Source organism: Protopterus annectens, chromosome 11.part0, assembly GCF_019279795.1.
Source record: "Protopterus annectens isolate FY-2018-M chromosome 11.part0, PAN1.0, whole genome shotgun sequence".
In the NCBI taxonomy this organism is placed as follows: Eukaryota; Metazoa; Chordata; order Ceratodontiformes; family Protopteridae; genus Protopterus; species Protopterus annectens.
Window position 1 is genome coordinate 329,831,447 of NC_056745.1, and position 26,610 is coordinate 329,858,056.

The 26,610-nt window shown below is 42.0% G+C and overlaps 1 protein-coding gene across 1 annotated transcript in view; it reads right to left on the reverse strand.

Annotated features, from left to right (window-relative positions):
• Positions 1-26,610, reverse strand: part of WASHC4 (WASH complex subunit 4) — a 1,952,913-nt gene that overhangs the window by 850,161 nt on the left and 1,076,142 nt on the right. Inside the window, exon 22 of the mRNA XM_044087827.1 lies at positions 12,672-12,751. Within this exon, the coding sequence (XP_043943762.1) occupies positions 12,672-12,751 (80 nt within the window). The remainder of the gene's footprint in view (positions 1-12,671; positions 12,752-26,610) is intronic.

The following is a 26,610-nucleotide window of genomic DNA, read 5'->3' on the forward strand; positions in this document are numbered from 1 at the left end:
GTTATCAAAAAGTGGAGAAAATATGGGACAACAGTGACATTGCAAAGAACTGGACATCCCTTCAAAATTGATGAAAGGACAAGACGAAAACTGGTCAGGGAGGCTGCCAAGAGACCTACAGCAACAAGGAAGGAGCTGCAGGAATTTCTGGCAAGTACTGGCTATGTACTACATATGGCAACAACCTCCCATACTCTCCATATGTCTGGATATGAAGTAGGGTTGCAAGACAGAAGCCTTTTCTTACACAGAAAAACATCCAGGCCCGGCTAAAATTTGCAAAACAATACATCAAGTCTCCCAAACGCATGTGGGAAAATGTGTTATGGTCTGATGAAACCAAGGTTGAACTTTTTTGGCCACAATTCCAAAAGGTACGTTTGGCGCAAAAAAAAATAAGTTACGTACTCATCATAATGTTCCATGTTTGTTGTCCATCTCGCCATTCATTCTTACTTGGATGGGTTCGGAGCCGATCCTCAGCTCCGACTCAGCCGAATACACAGCTGGAAGTCTCAAACTTGGCTCGTGGCAAATAGGTATCCCATGATGCAGTTGTACAACTCTCCAGATCTTGTTTGCTGCTAACTTACTAATGAATAACATAATATTTTTTATATACATATATATATATATATATATATATATATATATATATATATATATATATATATATATATACATATATAGATATAGAAATATATATACATATATATATATATAGATATAGAAATATATATACATATATATACATTATGATAGATAGATATAGAAATATATATACACACACACACATATATATATATATATATATATATATATATATATATATATGGGTCTACTACTAATGCCCGAAACGACGATTCCCCGACGGAAAACTCACCGACGCCAGATGACCGACAGGTAAGTGTACCGACAGGGTGATTTGCCGACAGCGGAAAGACCGACAAGGGAATGTCGCGATCGCGGTAAGTGTGCGATGGTGACGGAGTTAGGAGCGGTCAGGTAAGTGCTCGAGATTGTGGGATGTCGGGTTAGGCTGTGGGAAAGGTGAGTGTGTGTTCGTGTCGGAGGTATGGTTCGGGTAAGGTAAGTGTGTGCTAGTGAGGGACTGTAGTTTAGGGACGGGTTAAGTGAGTTAGGGTTAGGGTGCAGGTAGGTGATGTGTGCGTTAGTGTCGGAGCTTGGGCTAGGGGTGGGTTAAGTGAGTTAGGGTTAGGGTGCAGGTAGGTGAAGTGTGCGTTAGTGTCGGAGCTTGGGCTAGGGGTGGGTTAAGTGAGTTAGGGTTAGGGTGCAGGTAGGTGATGTGTGCGTTAGTGTCGGAGCTTGGGCTAGGGGTGGGTTAAGTGAGTTAGGGTTAGGGTGCAGGTAGGTGAAGTGTGCGATAGTGTCGGACCTTAGGGTTAGGGTTTGGGTCAGGGCTAGTGTGTATGCTATGTAGTGTCGTGTTGTTTATGTTCCGTGTGTCAGTGTAATGGTGTTCGTGTTTTGCGTTGTCGGGTTTGTGTGATGTCGGTCATCTGGCGCCGGGAGTTTTCCGTCGGGAATCGTGTCGGTAATTAGTAGTAGACCCATATATATATATATATATATATATATATATATATATATATATATATATATAAATAAATATATAGATATAGAAATATATATACATATATCTAAATATAGATATATAGGACCCCAAAATCAAGAGAAACAAACTGAGTCAAGGAACTCCTGAAAGGAGTAAAGATAACCACCAGGTCCTCTAGGAGTCCTTGGATGGGGGAAGGAGGGAGGGTTCGTAAGAATGGATGGCGAGATAGACAACAAACATGGAACGTTATGGTGAGTACATAACTTCTTTATGTTATGCTGTCCTATCTAGCCTTCATTCTTACTTGGATGGGACAGAAACCCTAGCACCTTTTCCCCGGGTGGCTCACGAAAGTACACCTTTAAGCACAGTGGAACCAAAAGAGGTCCTGTCCCTGGAGGCCAAATCCACTTTGTAATGAGTGATAAATGTATGAGGATTGGCCCACGTAGCTGCAGCACAAATGCTGTCCATAGAAATTCTGGCCTGAAAAGCAGATGACGTAGCTAGTGCTCTAGTTGAATGACCCCTAATTTTGAATGGTAGTTATCTACTATTGGAGGTATAGATAAAAGTGATACAATTCGAGAATCAGTTAGAAAGGGTAACTTTAGAAACTGGCATAGCCTTTTTTGCCTCAGAGAAGGAGATTAATAATTGGTCAGATTTCTTGAAATCTTTATTCCTATGCAAATAAAATCTGAGTTGTCTATTCACGTCCAACTGATGGAGTTTATATTCTGCCTTGTTGCTACGGTGGGGAAAGAACACCGGAAGCTCAATGGACTGATTGATACTGGCTTGAGAGCAAACCTTACGTACAAAGGATGGATTACTTCATAACGATACCCTGTCCTTGTGAAAAATCAGACATGGTGGTTTGATAGTTAACCCCTGAAATTCTGAGACCCTTCTGGCAGATGTCACAGCAACAAGAAAAATGGTCTTCCAGGAAAGAAATTTGAGGTCACACGATGAAGAAGGTTCAAACGGTGGCAATATAAGTCGAGATAGGACAAAATTCAAATCCGGAGGAAGTGGTTCCTTAAAGGGAGGTCTCAATAAGGAGGCGCCTTTCAAAAAGGCTTTACACAACCTGTGTGACATTAAATTAAAATAATAGTCACCAATGTGGAAATATGAAATTGCAGCCAGCTGTACTCTAATGGTTGCTGCAGCCAAACCTTGTTGGAAGAGTTCTGCCAGGAACTCTAGAATGGATTAAATAGGCGCAGAAAAAGGGTCAATGTTTCTCTTTTGTGCCCAGTGAAAACATTTTTTTCCATTTACTAGATATAGTCTTCTAGTAGAAGCTTTATGAGAGGACATCAGTATGTGCTTAACTGTTGGAGTGAAATTTTGAAGCCTGACTAAATTGGGAAGTGGAGCAGCCATGCTGTCAAGTTGAGGGTATGGAGAGAAGGATGAATTGTACCCGACATATGTGTCAGCAGGTCTGGAACTGGGTCCAGAGTCCAAGGCTTCTCCTGAAGATGAGGCCAAAGGAAGAGGAACCAAATCTGACACGGCCAATATGGGGCAATGAGAATCATCCTGCTTCCCAAGGATTTTGCTTTCTGGATGACTTTGGGTATGACGGGAAATGGAGGAAAGGCATAAAGAAGTCCTGAGGGCCAATCGTGTACTAGTGCGTCTCTCGGTGTCTACCCCGGCAGGGGAATTAGGGTAAAGTAGCTGCTGCACTTAGCATTTATGGGAGTGTCGAAAAGATTGCAGCAAGGCTGACCCCATTTCCGGAAGATCTTTTCTACTATGTTCTGGTTCAGAGACCACTTATGAGGCATCAATATTGCCCTGCTCAGCTTGTCTGCTATCACATTGGACTTCCCCTGGATGTGCGTTGCTACTAGAAAGCACTGGAAGAAATAGCCCATTGCCAAACTCTCTTGCTTGCCTTGCGACAAAGAGGATAAGACTTGGTTCCCCCTTGCTTGTTTATGTATCAAACCATCGACATATTGTCTGACTACATAGCAATCGTCCCGAGAAGAAGAGAGTCATGGAGTGCTTGCAACGCCAGAAGCACTGCTCTCATCACTAGGACATTTATGTGCAAGTGGGCCTCATGTTCCTGCCATATACCTTGGACCATTCTTCCCAGATAATGTCCCCCCACCCTATCTGGGAAGCGTCCGTGGTCACTGTAGCAACTGGTTGTCGTGGAACAAAGGGTCTCCCGATGGACATATGGCTGGACTGGATGCACCACGTTAAGTCCTTTTTGCATGGCTCCATTATTCTAATGAGGTGAGACATAGGGAGCTCTTGAAGTGACCATTGGAAGAACAAAAGACACTGAAGGATTCTCATGTGCATTCTGGTGAGAGGAACTAGTGTTATGCTAGAAGCCATTGTCCCTAGGAGCTTCAGAATTACCTTTGCCTTTACCTTGTCCTTTGGAAGAAGGTGAAGTACTTACTGACTGAGGGCTGAAATTCTGTCTGCTGGAAGACGTGTGATCAAGGAAACAGTGTTTAGATCTGTGCCTATGAAGATAATATGTTGACAGGACAACAAGGCAGATTTTTGTAAGTTGACTGTGGGTCTATGTTAAATGTTCGACCATCCAAAATGTTGAACATTACATGGTCAAGACCAAATGTTCGACATTTGGATGTTCGAACATAAAAAAAAAGCAGTGTAGGCAGGGGGGCAAGCCCCCCTGCGCTCCCACATCCCCCTACTTAAATATACCAACTATGAGACCGCACTTCAGTGCAGAAAAGGGAAATTCTCCCTATCTGCACCATACGGTGCCGTTGAAAGTCTATCTTCGAGCACTCAAAGTTTCGAACGTTTGGTCTCGACCATGTAACGTTCGAAATTTTGAGCGTTCGAAGATTTGACAGGTACCCGTTGACTGTTATGCCTAACTGAGCACAAATTTCCAAAGTCACATCCCTGGCTTGCTGGAGTACATGCTTAATCGTGGCAGTTAGGAACCAGTTGTCGAGATATGGACACTTGGAATCCCAGACGCCTCAACTGAGTCGTGACTACTGCATACATTTGAACACTCTGGGGGCTGTAGTGAGACCAAAGGGCAAAGCTCGGAACTGATAGGCCCCCAGCCAGAAGCGTAAATGACGCCTCAGTGCTCTGTCCATTTTTATGTGGTAGCACGCATCTTGGAGGTCTATCGAGCACATCCAATTGTCTTTCCCTAAGAAGGGAAGTATTGACTGCAGTCTCATCATTAGGAACTTTGACTTCTTGACAGATTCGTTCACCTTGCTTAGGTCTAATATGGGTCTCCAGTCCCCTGTTTTTTTTGGCACCAAAAAGAATCTTCAGCACGTTCGGAATCCTGTTTGGTCTGCGGGGACTTCTTGGATGAGTCTCTTGTCCAGCATCTTTTGGATTTCTATAATTGCTTGCTCTCTTAGATTAGGTGGAACATCCGAGATTGTTTTCATTTGTGGGACAGGGTGGCAAAAGGGAATTGAATATCCTCCGGATAATATTCTTAGAACCCACTTGTCTCTTGTGATACTTTGCCAGGCTTCTGGCTACAAAGACAAACGTCCCCCGACTGCCTCCAGAGTAGAGCAGCTGGGCCTCCTTTCAGGAGCGCTGACAGGAATGTCCGGGAAAGGAATCACGGTCGCCCTGGTTTTGCGGACCCCCTCTGCCTCTAGGACGATGTCTACCACTGTTAACTCCCCCTCTGCCCCTGGGGAAGGATTCACCTGGTGCATCTTGGAAAGCTCCCCAGGATCTTTTGAACCACATTTTCCCACTCTTCTGACCTTTAGGGTAAGGTCTTGAAGGTACAGAAAAACGCACTTCTACGGCAGAGAGAGTTTTCCCTTCCTGCTTGCATCTGGTGAGTGGGTCCTTTACTTTGGGTCCAAAGAGCAAAGAACCATCAAAAAGGGCATTAGTAAAGGTAGACTTAAATGGTTCCGCAAAATTGCACAAGTGCATCCAAGAGTGTCTCCACAGGGAAACTCCTGAACCTGCTGCCCTGCTCGCTCCATCCGCTGAGCAAGATATCAGCCTCATGGAGGAGTTGACTATAGAATTTAAGGTGGATAGCTGGGAAGAGACCTTCTCGGTCACCCCCGCAGCTAATGCACCTTGTAGAGTATCTCCTAGCCCTTTCAGGAGATCTCTTTGTAGCCTTGTAAAGTGAGTTAGGTAGTTCAGCGGAGTGCAAAAGTTGCTGATGAAAAGATACTTCCCATATCTGTCCATCATTCGAGAATCTTTGTTTGGAGGATGGACAGATGAGGACGTCTCAGAGTTCCTTCTTGGTGACTGCGGCCACCACCATATCATCTACAGGTACACCCTTTGAGAGAAAATCCTTTCCGGTAGGGGATGACAAGAACTTGTTTGGCCTCCGAGGGACTGGTTCCATAGTGTCAGTTGACTCCCACACCTTTTGACTGACCAAGTCCATTAGTTCAATGAAAGGCGGAGACACCCAGGAGGCTGAAGGTTGAGATCCAAAGTCCTTCAGGTGCACCGACTCCTCATTGGAAGGGGTGATGGTTTTCCAGCCACCTCTCTGCTTTGGGATCTCTAACATATCAGCAAATGAGATATCATCAGAGGATGACTGTGGGGACCCTTCAGACTCCTTGAGGTCAGTGTCTGAAGTGACAGACTCATCAGGGGAGTCTATATGCTTCCTCTTGAAAGTTCTCTTTCGAGGGGGCTCCTCAGAAGGGTATTCTGGGGAGGCCTCGGAAGAGAGGGGTTCACCCAGTGGGGGATCCTGAGGCTCTGGATCTCTGCTGTCCTGTGGATGGTGTAGTGCCGAGACAGTAGCCGGTGCCTTAGGGAGACGAATGCCGGTATACTTATGTAGAGTTGTAGGGCGACACAGCACAATCTCATCAGCATGAAAGCAGACCCCACCAACTCTGAAGATGTCCCCGGCTCCAAGGAGACAGAAGACACCCCTGGACCCAGGGAGATCAGCTCCGAGGCTGACGTGGGTGCCGAGCTTACCCGAGCCGATGCTCCAAGGGGTAGACACGGCACCAAAGAAGTTCGGGCCCGAGTGTCCCCAGCTCCCAGACACTCGGGATGGTGCAGGGCAGATGTTGGCTCCATGATCACTGAAGGGGGTCCCGGAACAGACGGTTCTACAGTAAGTGGTACCAGGCACTCTGGCTCTGAGGGTCCAGCTTGGTTCGGAGGAACAACAACTTTGGATGTAATGGTTTTTAATAGGCTCCAAGACCTGATGGGTTGGAGCCAAGAACAATTTGGCTAGCGCCAGTGACTTCAAGAGCCTGCGCACCACCCGCTCCATGTCATCAGATAGGCCCCTAGTGGACCTGGAGGATAGAGAAGGAGGAGGAGACATCTTCAAAATGGGGGATCTTGGAGTAGGGGTGACCAGGGGAATGTCAGTGGACCGGCTCCGAGACATTGTATCTAGTGGCTCTGAAAACCTTGGGGCCAAAGAACCAGGCTTGTCAATGATGATAACTTCAGATGGTTCTGGAGGCTGTGGAGCCGAGGAGGTAGGTGTTTTAGAAATTTTAGACAATTTTTCTGGAGGCTCCAACTGAGCCATAGAAACAGGTGATGGTCTTTTGGAAGATTTGTCCCTCTTTGAAGAAGAAGAGGACAAAGAAGAAGAAACACTCTGTACAGCTTCCTCAAAGGTTGGCTTCAAGAGTCCTTTGAGAATAAATTTGTTTCTCCTCACCTGTAACACTCTAGCACTAAAGGAGTGACAGAAAGTACAATCCTCCTGTAAATGAATATCACCTAGACAGTATACGCAAATGACATGTCAGTCAGTAATTGACATCTTTTGTGTACATTTTTGACATTTTTTAAAGCCCAACGGTTTATGCTCTCGCTCTCTCTAGAGTCTTTAGACATGACAGAAGGGAATTCCCAAAAACAAATCACAACTTTTCAACTGTGATATACAACACACTCTAACTAAACAACACTGCACTTCTAAGTAAAGATAAATTTGCACTCTAATCTAATTAACACTACACATCTAAGTAAAATAAGTAGAGAAACTTTAACAAGAGTAGCACTGAGGCCTCTAACTTAAACGGACCTAGATACCAGGGATAACACACACTAACTACTAAAACTACCAGCCCTCCAACTAAAATAGGCGATTAGCTCTCCAACTTAAACGAGCTAAATATCAACTACTGCTAAATATCAACTACAGAAAAAAGGGGAAATAAACTACAATAACTACGGGATACAATAAGGCCTACGAAAAAAGTGACGGCCAAAAAGCAGCTACCAACAGCAGAAGGAGATAAGATTAGCTACACACTTAATCTAACTATTTAAACATGCTAGGAAACAGTATAAATGCAAAACTACTAGAAAATGTGTGGTAATAAAGTGAAAAAAAACAAAAACTTAGCCAGGGCCAAAAAGAGCATATCCAACATCGTAAAGCAGCAAACAAGATCTGGAGAGTTGCACCACTGCATCATGGGATACCTACCTCCCATGAGCCAAGTTTGAGACTTCCAGCTGTGTATTCAACCAAATCAGAGCTGAGGATTGGCTCCGAATCCATTCAAGTAAGAATGAAGATGAGATAGGACAACATAACATCAACACTTTGCATCACCAAAAGAACACCATTCCCACGGTGAAGCATGGTGGTGGCAGTATCATGCTTTGGGGTTGCTCTTCTTCAGCTGGAACTGGGGCTTTAGTCAAGGTAGAGGGAATTTTGAACAGTTCCAAATACCAGTCACTTTTGGCTCAAAACCTTTGGGCGTCTGCTAGAAAGCTGAAGATTAAGGGGAACTTCACCTTTCAACACGAAACTAACCCCAAGCATACATCCAAATCAACAAAAGAATGGCTTCACCAGAAAAAAACTAAAGTTTTGGAATGGCCCAGCCAGAACCCAGACCTAAATCCAACATAAAATCTGTGGTGTGACCTGAAGAGGGCTGTGCACAACAGATGCCCTCACAATCTGACAGATCTGGAGTGCTTTTGCAAGGAAGAGTGGGCAAATATTGCCAAGTCAAGATGTGCCATGCTGATAGACTCCTACCCAAGAAGACTGAATACTGTAATTAAATCAAAAGGTGCTTCATTAAAGTATTAGTTTATTTTTTATATTTTTTCCCCTAACAGATTTGTTTGTTTTTCAATTGAACCGTACAGGTTTATAGGTCACATTAAAGGTGGGAAATTTTTTGAAATGATTTATTGTGGTCTCATTTTTTTTATATCAGAAAAACCTGGCATTTTAACAGGGGTGTGTACACTTACTGTATATATATATATATATATATATATATATATATATATATATATATATATAAATATATATATATATATATATATGGATTCACTTTAGAAGCTCGAAATACTGAAATATCGAAATTCAGTATTTCGAGCCCATAAAGTGGAATCCTGAAAACAGCGAATGCTCAGAAGCACGAAATTCAAAACATCGAATACTTGTGGTTTTGAATTTTGCGCTTCTGAGGTTTCACTGTGGTTATGGATTCAGGTAAGTGTATGTGTGTTAAGGGTTTTGGGTAGTGACTGTGGTGTGTGTCAGTGTGTTTTGTTGCTGTGATGTGTGTGTGTGTGTGTGTGTGTGTGTGTGTGTGTGTGTGTGTGTGTGTGTGTGTGTGTGTGTGTGTGCAAGGAGAATGTAGTTTGTGTGGTGGTGTTTTTTTGTGTGCGTGTGCGTGTGTGTGCGTGTGTGTGTGTGTGTGTGTGTGTGTGTAGTGCAACCTTGGAGTGAGAATATTTAAGTAGCGGAGTGTGTATGTAGCAGAGAGCTTGTGTTTGTGTGTGGGGAGGACAGTGTGTATGTGCAGTAGAAACACAAAATTCAAAATCTCCAGTGTGCGAAATTTTGCAGTTCTGAGTTTTCATGGTTTCAAAAATTCGACTTTACAGCTTCAAAATACTTTTTCGATATTTCAGTATTTCAATGATATAAAGTGAATCCATACATATATATATATATATATATATATATATATATAATACACACCCACACACACGTGTGTGTGTGTGTGTGTGTGTGTGTGTGTGTGTGTGTGTGTGTGTGTGTGTGTGTGTGTGTAAATGTCAGAGGGCACAGAATGCCCCAATGGTGATGTGGGTGCTCAAGTCATTCAGCAGGGGTAGAGGTGCAGCTAAAACAGAAACATCCACATGATTGCCTATATGATAACCACACCATGAACTGATCTTGCCCCAGTGATGGGAAAGAAATGAGTAGTGGTGGCAGCTCAATAAACATGCACACTTAGGGGAGTGTAGGATGCTAGAACTGTGATACCGATATATATGTCAGCTACCAGGGGAGGGGTTACAGCCAAAATATGAACACTCTCATGGCTGCCAGTAAGATACCTGCACAACAAAATGCTCTGACACTGGAAACGAAGAATTAATGAGTAGTGGTGGCAGCTCAATAAGCATGCACACTTAGGGGAGTGTAGGATGCTAGAACTGTGATACCGATATATATGTCAGCTACCAGGGGAGGGGTTACAGCCAAAATATGAACACTCTCATGGCTGCCAGTAAGATACCTGCACAACAAATGCTCTGACACTGGTAATGAAGAATTAATGAGTAGTGGTGGTACAGGGGACAGGAAAGTACATGGCAAAACATTTCTGTAATGTGCAGTTAGTCACCTGATGACAAAACCCAAAGCTGTTAGCAAGCAACTTGGAAAGAGTTTATTTAGCCACTTGTCAGCCCCAATACCTGCAGTAAGGGAGATAAACAGCTGTTCCATTTCTGTAAAGTCATGCAACCTTTTCAAGGTACAACATATGCTAGCAGTGAATGTCTAATACATGAATGGTCCCCTCTCTCCTCCCCTGGGACTGTGCACCTACAAAGAAAACATTGAGAAGAAATGACTGCCTAAACTTAAATAGTAGATCTGATACTAGTTTTGGAAGAAAAGGAGAGTCACTCCTAATGAACACCCCCATACTCATGAAATGTCAAAAAAGGCTCTTTTCAAATAAGTGCTTGCAACCTGGAAGTCTTCTAAGAAGAGTCAATGACATTCAAAAAAAAAACATCTTCAGAGAGAGAAACCTCAAAACTGCAAAACCTGATTGTTAAAATAGAGGAAAGGCAAGCTTCTTAACCACTGCATTTGTCCCAAGGAAAAGGTTACTCAAAGGTGGATGAAGATGGATAATCCCTTTACGAGGACTGCTTAGACAGTTGGCGCTATGCAAAATCTCTGCCCTCCTTAAGACTGTGAGGTAGAGAAATAGAAACAAGCAATGTAACTGAAATAACTGAAACCAACTCATCCGGTTGCCTCATATAGAGGCAGGAACATTTGCAACCTGCCAACTGACGCAGTATGTGTACAGGTACTCGTTTTGCTCATATGAAAAAGCTCTTCTATTTATTAGAATAAGACTGGTAAATGTAATCTTCCTGGAGGTTTCAGTCACTTTGAAACTTCTCATAAAAGGTTTAGTATGAGCAAGAGATCTAAATGAGAAATGAGGTCCTGAGGATGGACCTGCAGTAAACCCAAATGAACATGATTTCCCTGGCTTGCAGTGAGGTTATCTTCTGTACTGTCAGGAGCCTGAGACCCTAAACTAAACCTCTCTTAGCAAACATCGGCCAATGAGGATAAGTGCCTACTCTCCATTTGTCATGAGGTCAGAAATCAAATACAGCGATGAAAAGGCAAACAAGAATATTCCCTACCACAGGACATAATGTTTATCACCTGCTCTAACACTTTATCCTGATAAATCTTGCTGAAAAGGGAATCACCACATGCTCCAGTGTGGTGAATACATCACCCTGCCATATTTCCAAAGGAACAATGGAAGGCCATATGTATGGTTCCTAAGTATGCAACAAAGTTCAGAAGGATTAAGATTTTTGTTTGCATAGGTAATGTTACATCCCAAACAAGACTGCAAATGCTGACGGCATGATGGGAAAGAAAGAGGTAACTGGGAACATGTTTTTTGCAAGTGTAACGAGTTGGCAAATTTTAAAGCTACACTACAGAATGCTCATTTAGAAATATTGGGGATCAAATTGTTGTAACTGAGGAAATGATTCTTTTGAGCTGGGAAAGGATCAGAACTGCCTAGACATAGTAAGGCCTTACTAAGTAAAATGCTACTGGCTATGAGAAAAGCAATTACTAGAAAATAGAAATTGAAAACTAAAACTGTAATTGAAGCTCTGAATAATGCTAAAGAGATAAAATAACTGGAAGTGAGATCTTTAGGAAAGGGAAGGAGCAAATTACACAGAAGTAAATGGAATTTGTGGGAATAATACACGCAGAATAATGTTCGGGAGGAGGATTGAGGTTTAACAGAAGGCAAGAATGGCACAATGTATGTGTGCTGCAGTGCATAACAGCTGTTAGAAAGAAGGAAAACATGCAACGTATAATGCACGGCATTATTATGATTTGTTTTTTTTCTGTTAATATATGTGTGCCTATGTCTTAACCGATAATTTAATAAAGTTATTTAAAAAATATACATCATCCACCATGGTGCCTCATTCCCAGGAAAAAATAATCTCTTTAGGTTAAAAGGTAATTTTCAGGTAACCATACATTTACCACATACATTTTTTCCTGCACATTCATGTACAGCTTTCAATGCTGAGGTCAGAAAACAGTGAAACCACAAAAGAACAATAGCCATCTTTTCTAGTAAAATGTCCTCGCATTAAACCATAGAGACGAAACACATGCCACTGAGATGGTGGAACTGACTTAAGAAAAAAAAGGTCTGATAACTTAATATGCCTTATAATTCTGCTCATTTATGTCACTCAGGCAACACATAACAGACAAGACACTCAAAACTAGTCAAATATCTAATGGCTGATAAAAAGCTATTTTTTTAATTACAGACGTATACCTTACCATCACAATTATACAGACAGTAGTGAAACACTATACAATCAGCTGGCCAGGCCAACTAAATGGTAGCTTGATGCTAATGTAAATTATACATGAAGTACATAAGTACCCCTAAAACAAATTGTTGCATCAGCAGAGAAAAGTACTGCAGATCTAAGCTATTGTGTGAAAGAAATGGACAGCACCCCCAATGAACTGCCTTACCTTTCTTTCAGCTCTCCAATCAAGTCCAGCTTTCTGAGAACCACCTGGAGTAGTTGCAATTCTTCATCTTTAAAGGTTTTCTGTAGGTGAAGCAAATACATGGCCAGTGTCAGAGAAATAAATACAACCAAAAATGATATGCACGTTCTAAACAAAACTACAAAATATATCTATTGGTGCTGGTAACAATACAATCATCAGAAACAAAAAATGAAATCCCAAAGGAATAAGCTGTGCCTTCAAGCCAAAGACCAATGTAACTGAATGAAACAAGGCACAGAAACATGACAAAGCATAAAACGTTTAAAAGTTTAATAAGGTAAGCGCTTTCACACCAAATACTAGTGCTTCATCAGACCATATAAAAACTACATCAGCAAACACTTTTAATAGACTCACATTGATTCAAAGCAGCCGATAAAAATCAAGGAAAGGTAAAGACCTAACATCAGCTTGTATTATTTAAAGAGACGTCATGCTTTTAATACAGGCTTAATAGAAACCCTGTCATTTAGACCAGAGTATTTATCAGCTTGCCATAATGTAATCCAATGCAATTCTCTGGTTTCAGTAAAGTTTTTAACATTACCACCACATTCATTTTCAGGAATAATTTCAACAACTTGAAATCTAAAACCATGTTCATTCTCATTCTCCGTACAATGTCTGGCTAGTGCATTCTTAGTGCCCCCATTCCTAATACAATATATATGTTCCCTGACTCGTTCCATCAGTGACCTGTTGGTTTTTCCTACACAGAAACAGTGGCAAGCTACGCATGTCACCAGATAAATCAGATCCCTACTTCGACAGTTAGCTGGGACTTCAAATTTATACTCAAAACAAGTAACTGGATGAATAAAACATGGTGATGTGTTAATAAACATACAGAAACTCAACAGATAAATAACTGTGCAATTCACTAGTAATAATGTGACTACAGTAGCAATCAAATAGAGCAGCATCAACTTCAACTTTCACGGTATCTATCACATCAAAATCAATACGAGCATATATATTCTCATCAAGCAAAGTAGAAATAGTATTAAAATAATAATCATAGTCCATTATAATAACAGCGCCTCCTTTATCAGCATTTTTATCATAATGTCACCATCTTGTTGCAGAGATGCTAGCGCTTCTTTCTCTGAAGTGCTCAAATTACAAAACTTTCTTTTAAGCATACTATTACTGGTAGCTTGCAGCAAGTCATGTTCACATTTTTTACAAAATGTATCCCATAATGGATGCAAATATGGCTGAAAAGTGTAAGGTTTCTTAAAACTAGAAGCCACTTCATCATTATTAGAGTATAATATTTTGAACATTACATTAGGTGCAAACTTTTTAATGTCAATAACTGTCTCTGTAAACTGAGAACCTTGTGCTGGAATAAAACTTAAGCCATGGCTTAAAAGCGACATCTGAGCAGCTGATAAAAGTTTTCTTTGAAATACTGTATATTAACTATTGGTTTTCTATTGCCACATTCTCTTTCACATTCCACCAGTGAAATAGACTCCCTTGATGTACTTAGTCAGTATTGATACAACTAGGAATCGTCCGACTAAATTATATAGGAAACCTTGTAGAAGAAATGCTATTCTACACAGGGATAACATGCATCCTGGCCATATATTCTAGAATGTTATTAAAGGTCAAGCAATGAGAATATCTCGACTGAACAGCTGTGATGATGTTTTCAGACAAGATGTTCAGATGCTTAAAAGAGAATTTCATGAAAGGCAACAGTCAATGCCGTACATGCAATTTCTGTATGTTTATTAACACATCACCATGTTTTATTCATCCAGTTACTTGTTTTGAGTATAAATTTGAAGTCTCAGCTGACTGTCGAAGTAGGGATCTGATTTATCTGGCGACATGCGTAGCTTGCCACTGTTTCTATGTAGGAAAAACCAACAGGTCACTGATGGAACGAGTCAGGGAACATATATATTGTATTAGGAATGGGGGCACTAAGAATGCACTAGCCAGACATTGTACGGAGAATGAGAATGAACATGGTTTTAGATTTCAAGTTGTTGAAATTATTCCTGAAAATGTATGTGGTGGTAATGTTAAAAACTTTACTGAAACCAGAGAATTGCATTGGATTACATTATGGCAAGCTGATAAATACTCGGGTCTAAATGACAGGGTTTCTATTAAGCCTGTATTAAAAGCATGACGTCTCTTTAAATAATACAAGCTGATGTTAGGTCTTTACCTTTCCTTGATTTTTATCGGCTGCTTTGAATCAATGTGAGTGTATTAAAAGTGTTTGCTGTTGTAGTTTTTATATGGTCTGATGAACCATTAGTATTTGTTGTGAAAGTGCTTACCTTATTAAACTTTTAAACTTTTTATGCTTTCAGTCGTGTTTCTGTGCCTTGTTTTCTTCAGTAACAATACAATCATATCAAACTAGGCCTCTAGCTTAATGCACCTAGCCTCTTTCTCAAGCTGTGCTACAGCTAGCTAAAGAAATAAGAGAAGAAGCAGCAAAACTACCACATAAACATCTGGCAGTTTTACAAAACTGTGGCTCCAAATAAGTCTGCTAACTGAGCAATGGTCTTGGGTCAAAATGAAGTGCAATGGAAAAGGACAAGCAACTATAACAACCAGCAACAGTAGTACCAGTAAATGTGCCCAAACAAATGAAACGGGAAAACAAAACAATATCTCAAAGATCCACCTCAGGCTTTCATTTCAATGACTAACAGTGACTCAGTAAAAGGGATAAAAAACTCAGGAGATAGATAAGATCTTCAATCTGCAATGTTTATGACGTATGACTGAATAAAAGCCCTGATGCCAGAGTGTCAGAATGGAAAATTTGCTATATGATTAGAAATGTGAGTGGACCACCTCCCCAGCATATCCACACATACATTCATTTTATACAGAGTATATCTGAAATTGAATGAAGCACAAAGCACCTCATCAGCAATCAATAATGTAAAAAAAATTGAAATCTAATGACCACAAATGTAAACAATATATTTAAATTTGCAGTGATCACTCTACTGACCCTACAAATAAAAGTAAACTAACTAAACAAAATACATCTTTAAAAAACTAGTTCAACGTAATGATCACAAATCTAAACATTACAGTCACATTTGTGGTAATTAATCTCCTTATGCTAAAAATAAAGCTAAATAAATAAAAATACCACTTTAAAAAAACTGAAAATTATATACTTGCAAAATAATGCTAGATCTGTATTGTCTCATTTTCGTCTGGTTCAATGTTTGGGGTGTCATATCCAATTGGATCTGACCTTGGCACCTTCTACCAGAGCTTTGGATCAGAGACTCTGACTCCTCCCCTACCCACAATTCCCTCCACCTGTCTGAATTACCTCAGACAGAGTTTGCTGACTATTCTAATCATACAGACAAAATATTTTTTACTAAAAGAAAACCATCATGGAAGGAAATAACCTAAGCATGTTACACTTGGAAAGGTGATATAAAAACACACATGGTCTTATTCAAAGCTGTCCGAGTATCAGAAGATTGCAAATGGCAATTTGGAAGATGGAAGGAGGGAGGGATGTTAAACCAGATGAAAATGAGAGCATAGATGCATTTAAGTACATAACTTTCATATTAGATGTTCTCTATTTTTGTCCAATTCAGCATTTATTACAGATTCTCAAGCTGCCTAAAAAGACCTGGGTGGTCTCAAGGAAGGAAGTTTCTAAGAATGGCAGAGCCAAAGGATGCAGAAGCTCTAGATTACACATCACGCTTGCAAGGAGATAAAAAGTTGTGAACTGTTGACATTTGTTTCTATACAGATGTCACTAATAAAAACTCTTTTCACTAATGCTGTAGATCTACCAATTGTCACTAATAGGCACTCTTCACTAAGGCTGTAGAGGTATAGCAATTGCTCTAGTGGAATGAAACTTACTTTTTGAATGCAGAGGTAATCCTACCTCAGCAAGAACCTGCCTGGGTGTCCTGCAGAGTTCTACAGCAGCAGAGACAGAAAAGAGAGACTTTGAGTGGATTAATTACCTCCGTTATACTTTTTATTGCTTACTTTCGCTAACCGCACTATTTTGAGTATTTATTATTAATTTTGCAAATTAAACTGTTTTTTGAATTCTATTACTGTTTGCACTTTAACTGATTGTTTTTAAGTGTTTTTTCAATGGTTTACTGTTGTGGGCTACATACTCAAGTACAATAGCTATTTTTCTGCCTTGAAAGTGTTTGTATTTCTGTATCTGTTTTAATTTTCAAAAAAACAAAAAAACAAAAAATCCTCTCTTTACTTGCTTCCTGCCTTTCTATAACTAGTAGAGTCCGTTTTTAAGATTTTTCTGAATTCCGGGTTGTTTTGTAGTTTCTGTGTTGCCCAGACCTTACTAAGAAAGAAGAAAGCTTCCCTGTTCACTAGTTAAAAGTGGTGAGCTTTGAGCAGCCTGTCATTGGAGTAGTGGTTTCAGCTCAGAATCTGTAGTTTTATTTGACATTTTGGGCTATTTCTATCCCTTTCAGCTTTCTGTTTAAAACTTGTGTTTGCGTGGTTTTTGCACTTGTATTACCTCAGCAAGATCCTGCCTGGGTGTCCTGCAGAGTTCTACAGCAGCAGAGAGAGACTTTGAGTGGATTAAATACCGCTTTTTTGTTTTTTATTGCTTATTTTCGCTAACAGCACTATTTCGAGGATTTTTTATTAACTTTGCAACTTATTTGAACTGTTTTTTTAATTCTATTGCTGTTTGCAATTTAACTGATCATTTTTTAAGTGTTTTTCAATTGTTTAACTGTTGTGGGCTACACACTCAAGTGCGATAGCCATTTTTCTGCCTTGAAAGTGTTTGTATGACTGTATCAGTTTTAATTTCAAAAAAAAAAAAAAAAAAAAGGCCTATATATCTTTACTCGTTTCCTGCCTTTCTATAACCAGTAGAGTCCGTTTTTCAGATTCCGATGCTTTCTGGGCTGTGTTGTAGTTTCTGTGTTGCCCAGACCTTACTAAGATAGAAGGAAGCTTCTCTGTTCATCAGTGAGAGTGGTGAGCTTTGAGCAGCCTATCTGTTGCTGGAGGAGTGGTTTCAGCTCAGAATCTGTAGTTTTATTGGCCATTTTGGCTATTTCTATCCCTTTCATCTTTCTGATTAAAAACCTGTGTTTGTGCATCGCGCAGCGCCGTTTAACTAAGGTTAAACTATTACCGGTGCCAGAAAGTCTGCTCTTCAAGTTTTCCCTTAGAACTAGCCAGTTCAGGTTTTAAGCATTTAAACCTCTTCCTCATAGCTCAGCACTTGCTTAGAAACCATTGTAAGCACTAGATAGACCATAAATTGCTACAGCATTCAACTTTCCTTACCAAGTAAGAAAATACAGTTAGTACTTAAATAGTTGGTACTTAAAGAAATAAGCACCTATCCAGGCATGTCCAAGGGTCAGTTCCTGGTGTTTTCTCCTGTCCACCTGGTGAATCTGGGCATCCTGAGGCAATGTTGCAATTGCCTCATGTACACAGACAACCCTCTCCTACCACCTAACACTACAACCTGCGAGAGATGCACTTATACTGCCAAATTGGAGGCCAAGCTCTCTCCAGCCAAGACTGTACTAGTCAGTCAGGAGGAGAAGGTAAACACTCGTACCACACCACACACACAACACATAATCCTTCAAAACCTACACTCACACATAGTAACACGAAACACACAACTACATTCATGGAGGTTCTTTAAAATAAATCTGCCCAAACAACAGAGACCTCCGAAGCTGAAACGGAAACAACCAACACCACCCAACACAACCCAAGTGACACAACTCACAAAACCAGTGTGTCACTCAACCTCAGGCCCTAAGGCAAAACAACGTACCCAGCACACTTGTCATGGGTGACTCTATAGTCAGGCACACTGATGTCCCACTCACCAGGCTAAACAAGGAGAAGGTTACTGTCAGCTGCCTGTCAGGTGCCAGGATCCGCCACATAATGCATGCACTGAGGTCACTCCACAACAAGTACAAATATGACTCTGTCATTGTTCATGTTGGAGTGAACGACCTGAGATGCACTTCCCTGGACTACATGAAAAGAGACATGGAGGAGTTCTGAGATCTCGTAGCCCAGGCAGGTATAATCCTATCCCTGAGTAGCATCCTGCCATTACCCAGAATAATGCCTCAGTACAAGGACAAAATGATTGACTTCAACAATTGGCTAAACTTCTGGTGTCATTCTAAGGGGATCCAGTATCTGTCAGCCTGGGATGACATGATCGACAGGCAATGATGCTTTGCCAGAGATGGCCTGCACCTGTCACCCTTGGGTTTCCGGATACTGGCTAAGGCTCTTGTCACCCCCATAGTGCCTTTTTTAGGTAAGGTTCAAATGACAAAATTACCACTGTAACTGTTACAAGCAAGCAAAATCTGAGGGTAATGCTACTCAATGCTAGAAGTCTAGACCTCAAAATGCAATCACTCAAGGCACTCCCTAAAATGGAGAACATCGACATCTGTGCAGTGTCAGAGACCTGATTCAAGGTTCCAGACAGCACCCCTGCAATACCAGGCTACAATTCATACCACACCTTTCGGCCATCTTTGTTGTGTCTTTCGGCTTTTCCCGGTTAGGGGTCGCCACAGTGGAACTCCGGTCCGCTAATGACAGGCAGTAGATTTTTACGTGCTGAGTTGCCAGCCCTGACACACAACCTTCAACGAAGGTACACCCATTCACACGTCTCCTCACAGAAGACGCTCTAGCTGAGAATCGAACAGGACAACGTCTTACTGTGAGGTTACCGCAGCACCACCACCACAACCTTTCGGCCATCTAACCTGGACCAAAACACCCGAGCAAAGGCGTGTCCATATTCACCAAGGATATCCACACCTCCAGGCTAATTGCCCAACATAATGCATCCAATATTCTCCAAATGCAACTAACACTGGGAAAGACTGCAATCCAAATTGTAGCTTGCTAAAGATCCAGCACAGTGCCCCTAGAATCCCACTCCACTTTTCTTAACATACTGGAAAATATTAAGGCACAGCCCAACACTCTCATTCTGGGAGACTTCAACTACTCTGCCATTAACTAGGAAAACTACTCATGTACCAACATATTTGCACAGCGTTTTTTGGAATTCATAAATTTTGCCGCCTTGGATCAACTGATCCAGACCCCCACCAGGGGTAGCAATATCCTAGACCTGGTCATTACCAACATGGGCAATCGGTGCTCCACATCAGAGGTCAGCCCCTTGTTGGTCAGATCTGATCATAAGCTAATCACCCTAGACATCCACATCCCGCCCCCAGCCCCTATTAAGGAAACCACTGTAAAAAAAAATTCTCCAAAGCCAACTTCATGCTTCTTAAGACAGAAACGGCTAACTTCACCACACCCATGCAGATGGAAAGTAGTAGTACGACTGTTAAATCCTACATCAATGCACTGTATGAACACATACACGCGTCCATGGATCATGCTATCCCAAATAGAACCAATGGCTATCCTCCAAAAAAAAGAAGCCAATCTGGTGGTCCCCTGCCATTAAACTCTACAACAGAAGGAAGAAACTGTTGCAAAAAAAAGAGCAAAATCCCAAGATTGGAAAAACTCCCTTGTCAGCCTCAGTAAAAAGCTGAGATCCCTTATAAAATCCTCCAAAGCTAGTCACAAAAACAAAATCTCCACTGATTCTAAAGACCACCACAAGGCATTCTATAGCTATGTGAAGAATCTCAATGGCAACACTCAGATCTGCTCAGAGCTACAGCACAATGGCACTAAACATACAGAACCAGCTGATATCAACAACATCCGGGCAGATAGGTTCAGTGCAAATTTCATCTCCCTCTCACCCTGAAAGGGCCCATCTCTATACCAGAGGAATGCCACGTCCCTGTAATCACGGCCACACAAGCGAAAAATGCACTCGCCAAAGCCAAAAATATAGCATCCACGGGACCTGACAACATTCCAGGCTGTGTTCTGCACAAACTACAAGATGAACTGGCACCCCACTTAAGTACCATGTTCAATCATAGCCTCACTACAGGTTTTGTGCCTATTGAATGGCGCACAGCTACGGTGATCCCACTCCACAAGGGTGGATCCACCATGGACCCTGGAAACTACCGACCCATCAGCCTGACGAATCTGATCTGCAAGGCCATGGAACATATCATCATGGAACTTATAAACAAAGACACAGGTAACCTGCAAACTCTGGACCCCAGCCAGTTTGGGTTTGTGAAAGACAGATCATGTCTCCTAAACCTGATTAACTTCTTTGAAGCAGTCACCAAAGCTGTGGACAAGGGTAAGGTAGTTCACACAGCCTACCTAGATCTTGCTAAGGCCCTCAACACCATCCCCCACTCTGGTATTATTGATAAACTCACAAAACTGGGCATAAACCCCTATGTCATGCCATGGGTGGCCAACTGGCTCACTGACAGAACCCACACCAAGAAAATAGCCAATTCCAAATCTGTCTCCAGAGCAGTGACAAGTGGAGTACCACAGGGTTCAGCCCTGGGTCCCTTCCTGTTTGGCATCTACTTCTCTGTACTCCAAGCCAACACAGAGGGCCTATGGCCAAGTTCACAGATGACTGCAAACTGGGAGCCATTACTGAATCCCCTAAGGATGGGGACATTCTACAAAAGGGCCTCGCTGAGACAGATGCCTGGTGTCATAGCCATGGCCTCAAGCTAAACGCCAAAAAAAATGCAGTCACCCTCTTTGGGAAAAACCCTGTGCCAGTGAACTACCACATAGGCAGTAGTCCACTCAACACAGAAGGTGTGATACAAGACCTAGGGACACAGGTATACAGTAGTCTCTCCTTTGATAACAACATAGCCACAGTGGTCAGGAAGTCCTATGTGGCACACCATCACAAAAGGTTTCTCATGCAGAAAAAAAGAGGTCACTGTCCCCCTCTACTCAGCCCTCATTAGACCTATTATAGAGTACAACGCCCCATTTGGGGTGTACCTGAAGACATTTGCAGCAACTGGAAAGACTGCAGAAATACCTCACAAAGAGGATCACCGGCCTCCAACAGATGCCCTATGCAGACCATCTTAAGAAACCCCAGCTCTACTCCATCGCATATCGCCTACTCAGAGGCGATTTATGCCTAACATACAAAGCCATGTCAAACCAAGTGCTGTAGGACATGCTACACTTTGAAAAATCCCAATCCCTTTAGGCCACATGTTCCAGGGACCTTAACTTTATCACCACAATAAACAAAACTTGCTGGAGGGATAGGTTCCTGTCCCAGAGACTTCCCATACTCTGAAACAAGCTGCCCATTCATGTCAGAGTACCTCATTGGCCCTTTTTAAGAAAAATCTGGATAACTGGATGGGAAACAGGAAATTTACCCCAGGGATCACTTCTGTGCCTCTGCTCGACAGGGGCACAGGTAAATAACTTTTTTGGGTGGCTAAAGCCAGGGAATCTTTATGGCTAGGCTTATATACGCCCTAGAGCCGATAGGCTAGTACCTACCTAAGAACCTATTATAAATGAAGGAAATGCAGTCCATCAACCACTTATAAAAGTGTAACTTTTGACACATGGTGTCTCAGTTTTGTTTCGGAAAAGAAGACATAGTTGATCTGCTTTTTTAACATCTTTGGTACGGTAAGTAAACTTTAAGCTGTCCGTGTATATCTACTGTACGAAGCATATGTTCATCTTTACTACAGAAACTTGGAAAAAAATACTGGCAGGCCAATCTACTGAGTTAGATTTGCTTCAGATAAAACTTTTGGGAGAAATGTAGGGTACCTACCTAGGAACCTATTATAAATGAAGGAAATGCAGTCCATCATCCACTTATAAAAGTGTAACTTTTGACACATGGTGTTTCAGTTTTGTTTCAGAAAAGCAGACATAGTTGATCTGCTTTTTTAATATCTTTGGTACGGTAAGTAAACTCTAAGCTGTCCGTGTTCATCTACTGTACGAAGCATATGTTCATCTTTACTAGAGAAACTTGAAAAAAATACTGGCAGGCCAATCTACCGAGTTAGATTTGCTTCAGATAAAACTTTTGGGAGAAATGTAGGGTTCACGCTCAATAACACTATCTTTATGGAAGATGAGAAAGGGTGGCATGCATGAAAGCACTTGTAATTCCAAAAATCATCTAGCACAGGAAATAACAATCAGGAAAATAGTTTTCCAAGAAAGAAACCAAGTCAGCTGACGTTGCAGGCTCAAAAGATTTTTGAGTCAATGACTGAATTAAGAATGTATATCCTATGGAGTAACTGGTTCTCAAATGGGAGGTCTCAATACAAAAGTTCCTTTCAGGAAAGCTTTGGATATCCTAAGAGAAGCAATGGAAGAGTCATTATGGTCAGTGTTAAAATTTGAAATGGCAGTCATGTGAACTTTGAGCAGAAAAACCAGAACCCTGGTGGAAAATTAATGAAAGAAATTCCAGTACTGATGGAAATGGGACAGAAAAATGGCCTAATCCATTTGATGAAGCCCGAAGAGAAAATCTTTTCCATTTGCTTTTGTAAATCTTTTTGACTGATTCCTTTAGAGAAAAAGAGATTATATGGGATACTGTAGAAGACAGCCTGGCATTTCTAGCTATGATAAATTGGAGATACCATGTGCTCAGTTTTAGGGTTTGAAGATCCAGTAGAGGCATCCCGAATGGGTGACTCAGAAGATTTGAGATGGAATCCAGCACCCCTGGAAGGTGCAGCAAATGAGGCCAAAGGAAAGAGAACCAAACCTGCCATGGCCAAAACAGAGCAATTAAGATAACCTTGGTCGTGTACATTGTGGCTTTCTGTATGAATTTTGTGAAAAGAGATACTGGTGGGAAAGCAGAGAGGAGGCCAGAGGACAAATGTGGACTAGAGTATTTCTTTGTGACTGTCTCTGTGGAGTGATTAGGGCAAAGTTAACTGATGTTTTTGCTGTTTAGAAGGCAAAAATGTCACAGCAAGGTCAGCCCCAGTAGATGAAAATCTCTGTTGCCACTATTTGTTTTAGAGATAACCCTGTAATAGGATAAACCTGCTCAACTTGTCCTCTAGTACATTCGACATCCCAGTAATACGAGTTGCTATCAGAAAATGATGGGAAGATATTGTCCGTTATCAGACTCACATGGCCTCCTGGCAAACAGGATATGAACGTATTCCCGCGTGTTTGCTGATGTACTATACCACTGACATATTGTCTATCTGAATGGAAATCACACCCTTTGTTCGGTAGCCCTCTCAACCTCAAGATGCACGCACTCTAGGCCCTTCTCAGTATGGAGAACATCGATGTCTGTGCTGTGACAGAAACCTGGTTCAAGGCTCCTGAGAGCACCCCAGCACTATCAGGTTTTACCTCATATAATGCGTTCCGGCCCCAAAACCCGGACAATACCAAGAAAGGAGGAGGGGTATCCATATTCATCAAGGACACCCACACCTCAAGATTGGTGGCATCGCACGATGCATCGGAAACCATCCAGGTGCAATTAACCATAGGCAAGATTGCTCTGCAATTTGTAGCATGTTACAGGCCACCCTCGCAAACTCAGGAACCTCATATGGCCTTCCTGAAAACACTGGAGGGGATAAATGTATCTCCGAACACCATCATACTAGGTGACTTCAACTACCCTAATATAGACTGGGAACACTACTCAAGCCCAAACACTCTAGCCCAAAAGTTCCTGGAATTCATAAACTCAAATGCCATGGAACAACTAGTCACCATCCCCACAAGAGGAGAAAACATACTTGATCTCATTATCACGAACATGGGAGCACAATGTTCAACGCTGGAAGTATACCCCTCACTGGTGAAATCTGATCACAAACTAATCTCGCTGGAGGTCCTCATCCCGCCCCACCGAAATGAAAAGACCACACTAGAGAACTTCTCGAAAGCCGACTTCACACTTCTAAAGACTAGTGTGGTCTCCTTTAAGGCCCCTGAGCCGGCGGTTAACATTACTCAAACCGCTGAATCACTTACAAATGCCTTCTACCAGCACCTGCAGGGCTGCATGGATCAGGCAATCCCAAGCAAAACAAAGACTCTTTGTACCAAAGGCAAGCGTCCAGTCTGGTGGACCCCAGCCATAAACAAACTCTACAACAAAAGGAGAAAGCTACTACAAGATAGAGCAAAATCCTTAAAAGGTAAGACACCGCTGATCACTATAAGTAAAAAGCTAAGAGCTCTCATAAAATCATCCAAAGCTAATTTTGAGAAAAATAGCTAAGGACTCTAAAGACAACCATAAGGCATTCTTTAGCTATGTCAGAAACCTAGGAGGAAACTCCCAGATATGCTCAGAATTAGTTCAAAATGATGTGAAGATTACTGATCCTACAGACATTGCCAACATACTGGCTGACAGGTTCAGTGCAAACTTCTCCCCAAAGGAGAGATATCTATACCAAATGATTGTAGCCCCCCAAACATCTCTAACGCCCACGTGAGAACTGCTCTCTCCAAGGCAAAGAACACAGCATCCATGGGACCCGATGGTGTCCCCGGCTGTGTGCTCCATGAACTCAACGAGGAATTAAACCCACAGTTAGGACAGCTGTTTAATCTTAGTCTCACCTCCGGATACGTACCCAGGGAGTGGCGCAGACCGACTGTGGTCCCACTCCACAAAGGCGGTGCCTCCACCGACCCTGGAAATTACCGTCCCATTAGCTTGACAAGCCTTATCTGCAAAGCCATGGAGAGGATCATAATGGATCTCATAAATAAAGACATAGGGATCTTGCAGACTTTGGATCCAACCCAGTTTGGCTTTGTCAAAGGCAGATCATGCCTTTTAAACTTGGTTGACTTTTTCGAAACAGTCACCAAGGCCATTGACGAGGGAAAGGCAGTCCATACAGCCTACCTAGACCTGGCGAAGGCTTTTGATACAATACCTCACTCGGGTATCATTGAAAAACTCATCAACTTAAATGTAAACCCATACATTACAAGATGGGTTGCAAACTGGCTGAGTGACAGAACCCACAGGGTCAGAGTTGCTGGCGCCATGTCAGACTCAAAGCCTGTCACAAGTGGTGTCCCACAGGGCTCAGTCCTGGGCCCACTCTTGTTTGGCATCTACTTTTCTGAAGTACAAGCAAACACAGGAGGGTTATGGCTGATGACTGCAAACTCGGCGCCGTAGTTGAAAACACATCCAACACAGATATCCTTCAGAAGGGTCACACAGAAACAGATAACTGGTGCCAGAGCCATGGCCTAAAGTTAAATGCCAAGAAATGCATAGTCATACCCTTCGGGAAAAATAAGGTTACTCCTAGCTACTATATAGGTGGCAATCCCCTGAACACAGAAGAAGTTATTAGGGACCTGGGAACCCAGGTTGACAGTAGCCTTTCATTCGACACTCATATTGCTAAAGTAGTTAGGAAGACCTTCTACATTGCCCACCTTATCATGAAGGGATTCACATCTAGATCAAGGGAAGTCATAGTCTCCCTATACTCATCACTCATCAGACCAATGATCGAGTACAATGCCCCATTCGGAATGTATCTGACCCGACACTTGCAGCAGCTGGAGAGGCCACTAAAGTTCCTCATCAAAAGGATAAAGGGTCTCAAAAATCTGTCTTATGCTGCCCGACTGAAAGAACTCCAGTTATATTCAGTTGCTTACCGCTTGCTCAGAGGTGACCTATGCCTGACATACAAGGCCATGTCAAACCCAGATTTGATGAACATGCTTCATCTCAAAAATCTAGATCCTCAGAGCCACAAGGCGGGAGACTTAAACCTCGACACGGTTATTAATAGGACGTGCTGGAGGGATAGATTCATCACCCAAAGACTCCCTATGCTGTGGAACAAAATCCCGGTTTATGTGAGGCAGAGCACCTTGCTGGCCTTGTTCAAGAGGAATCTTGACCAATGGATGG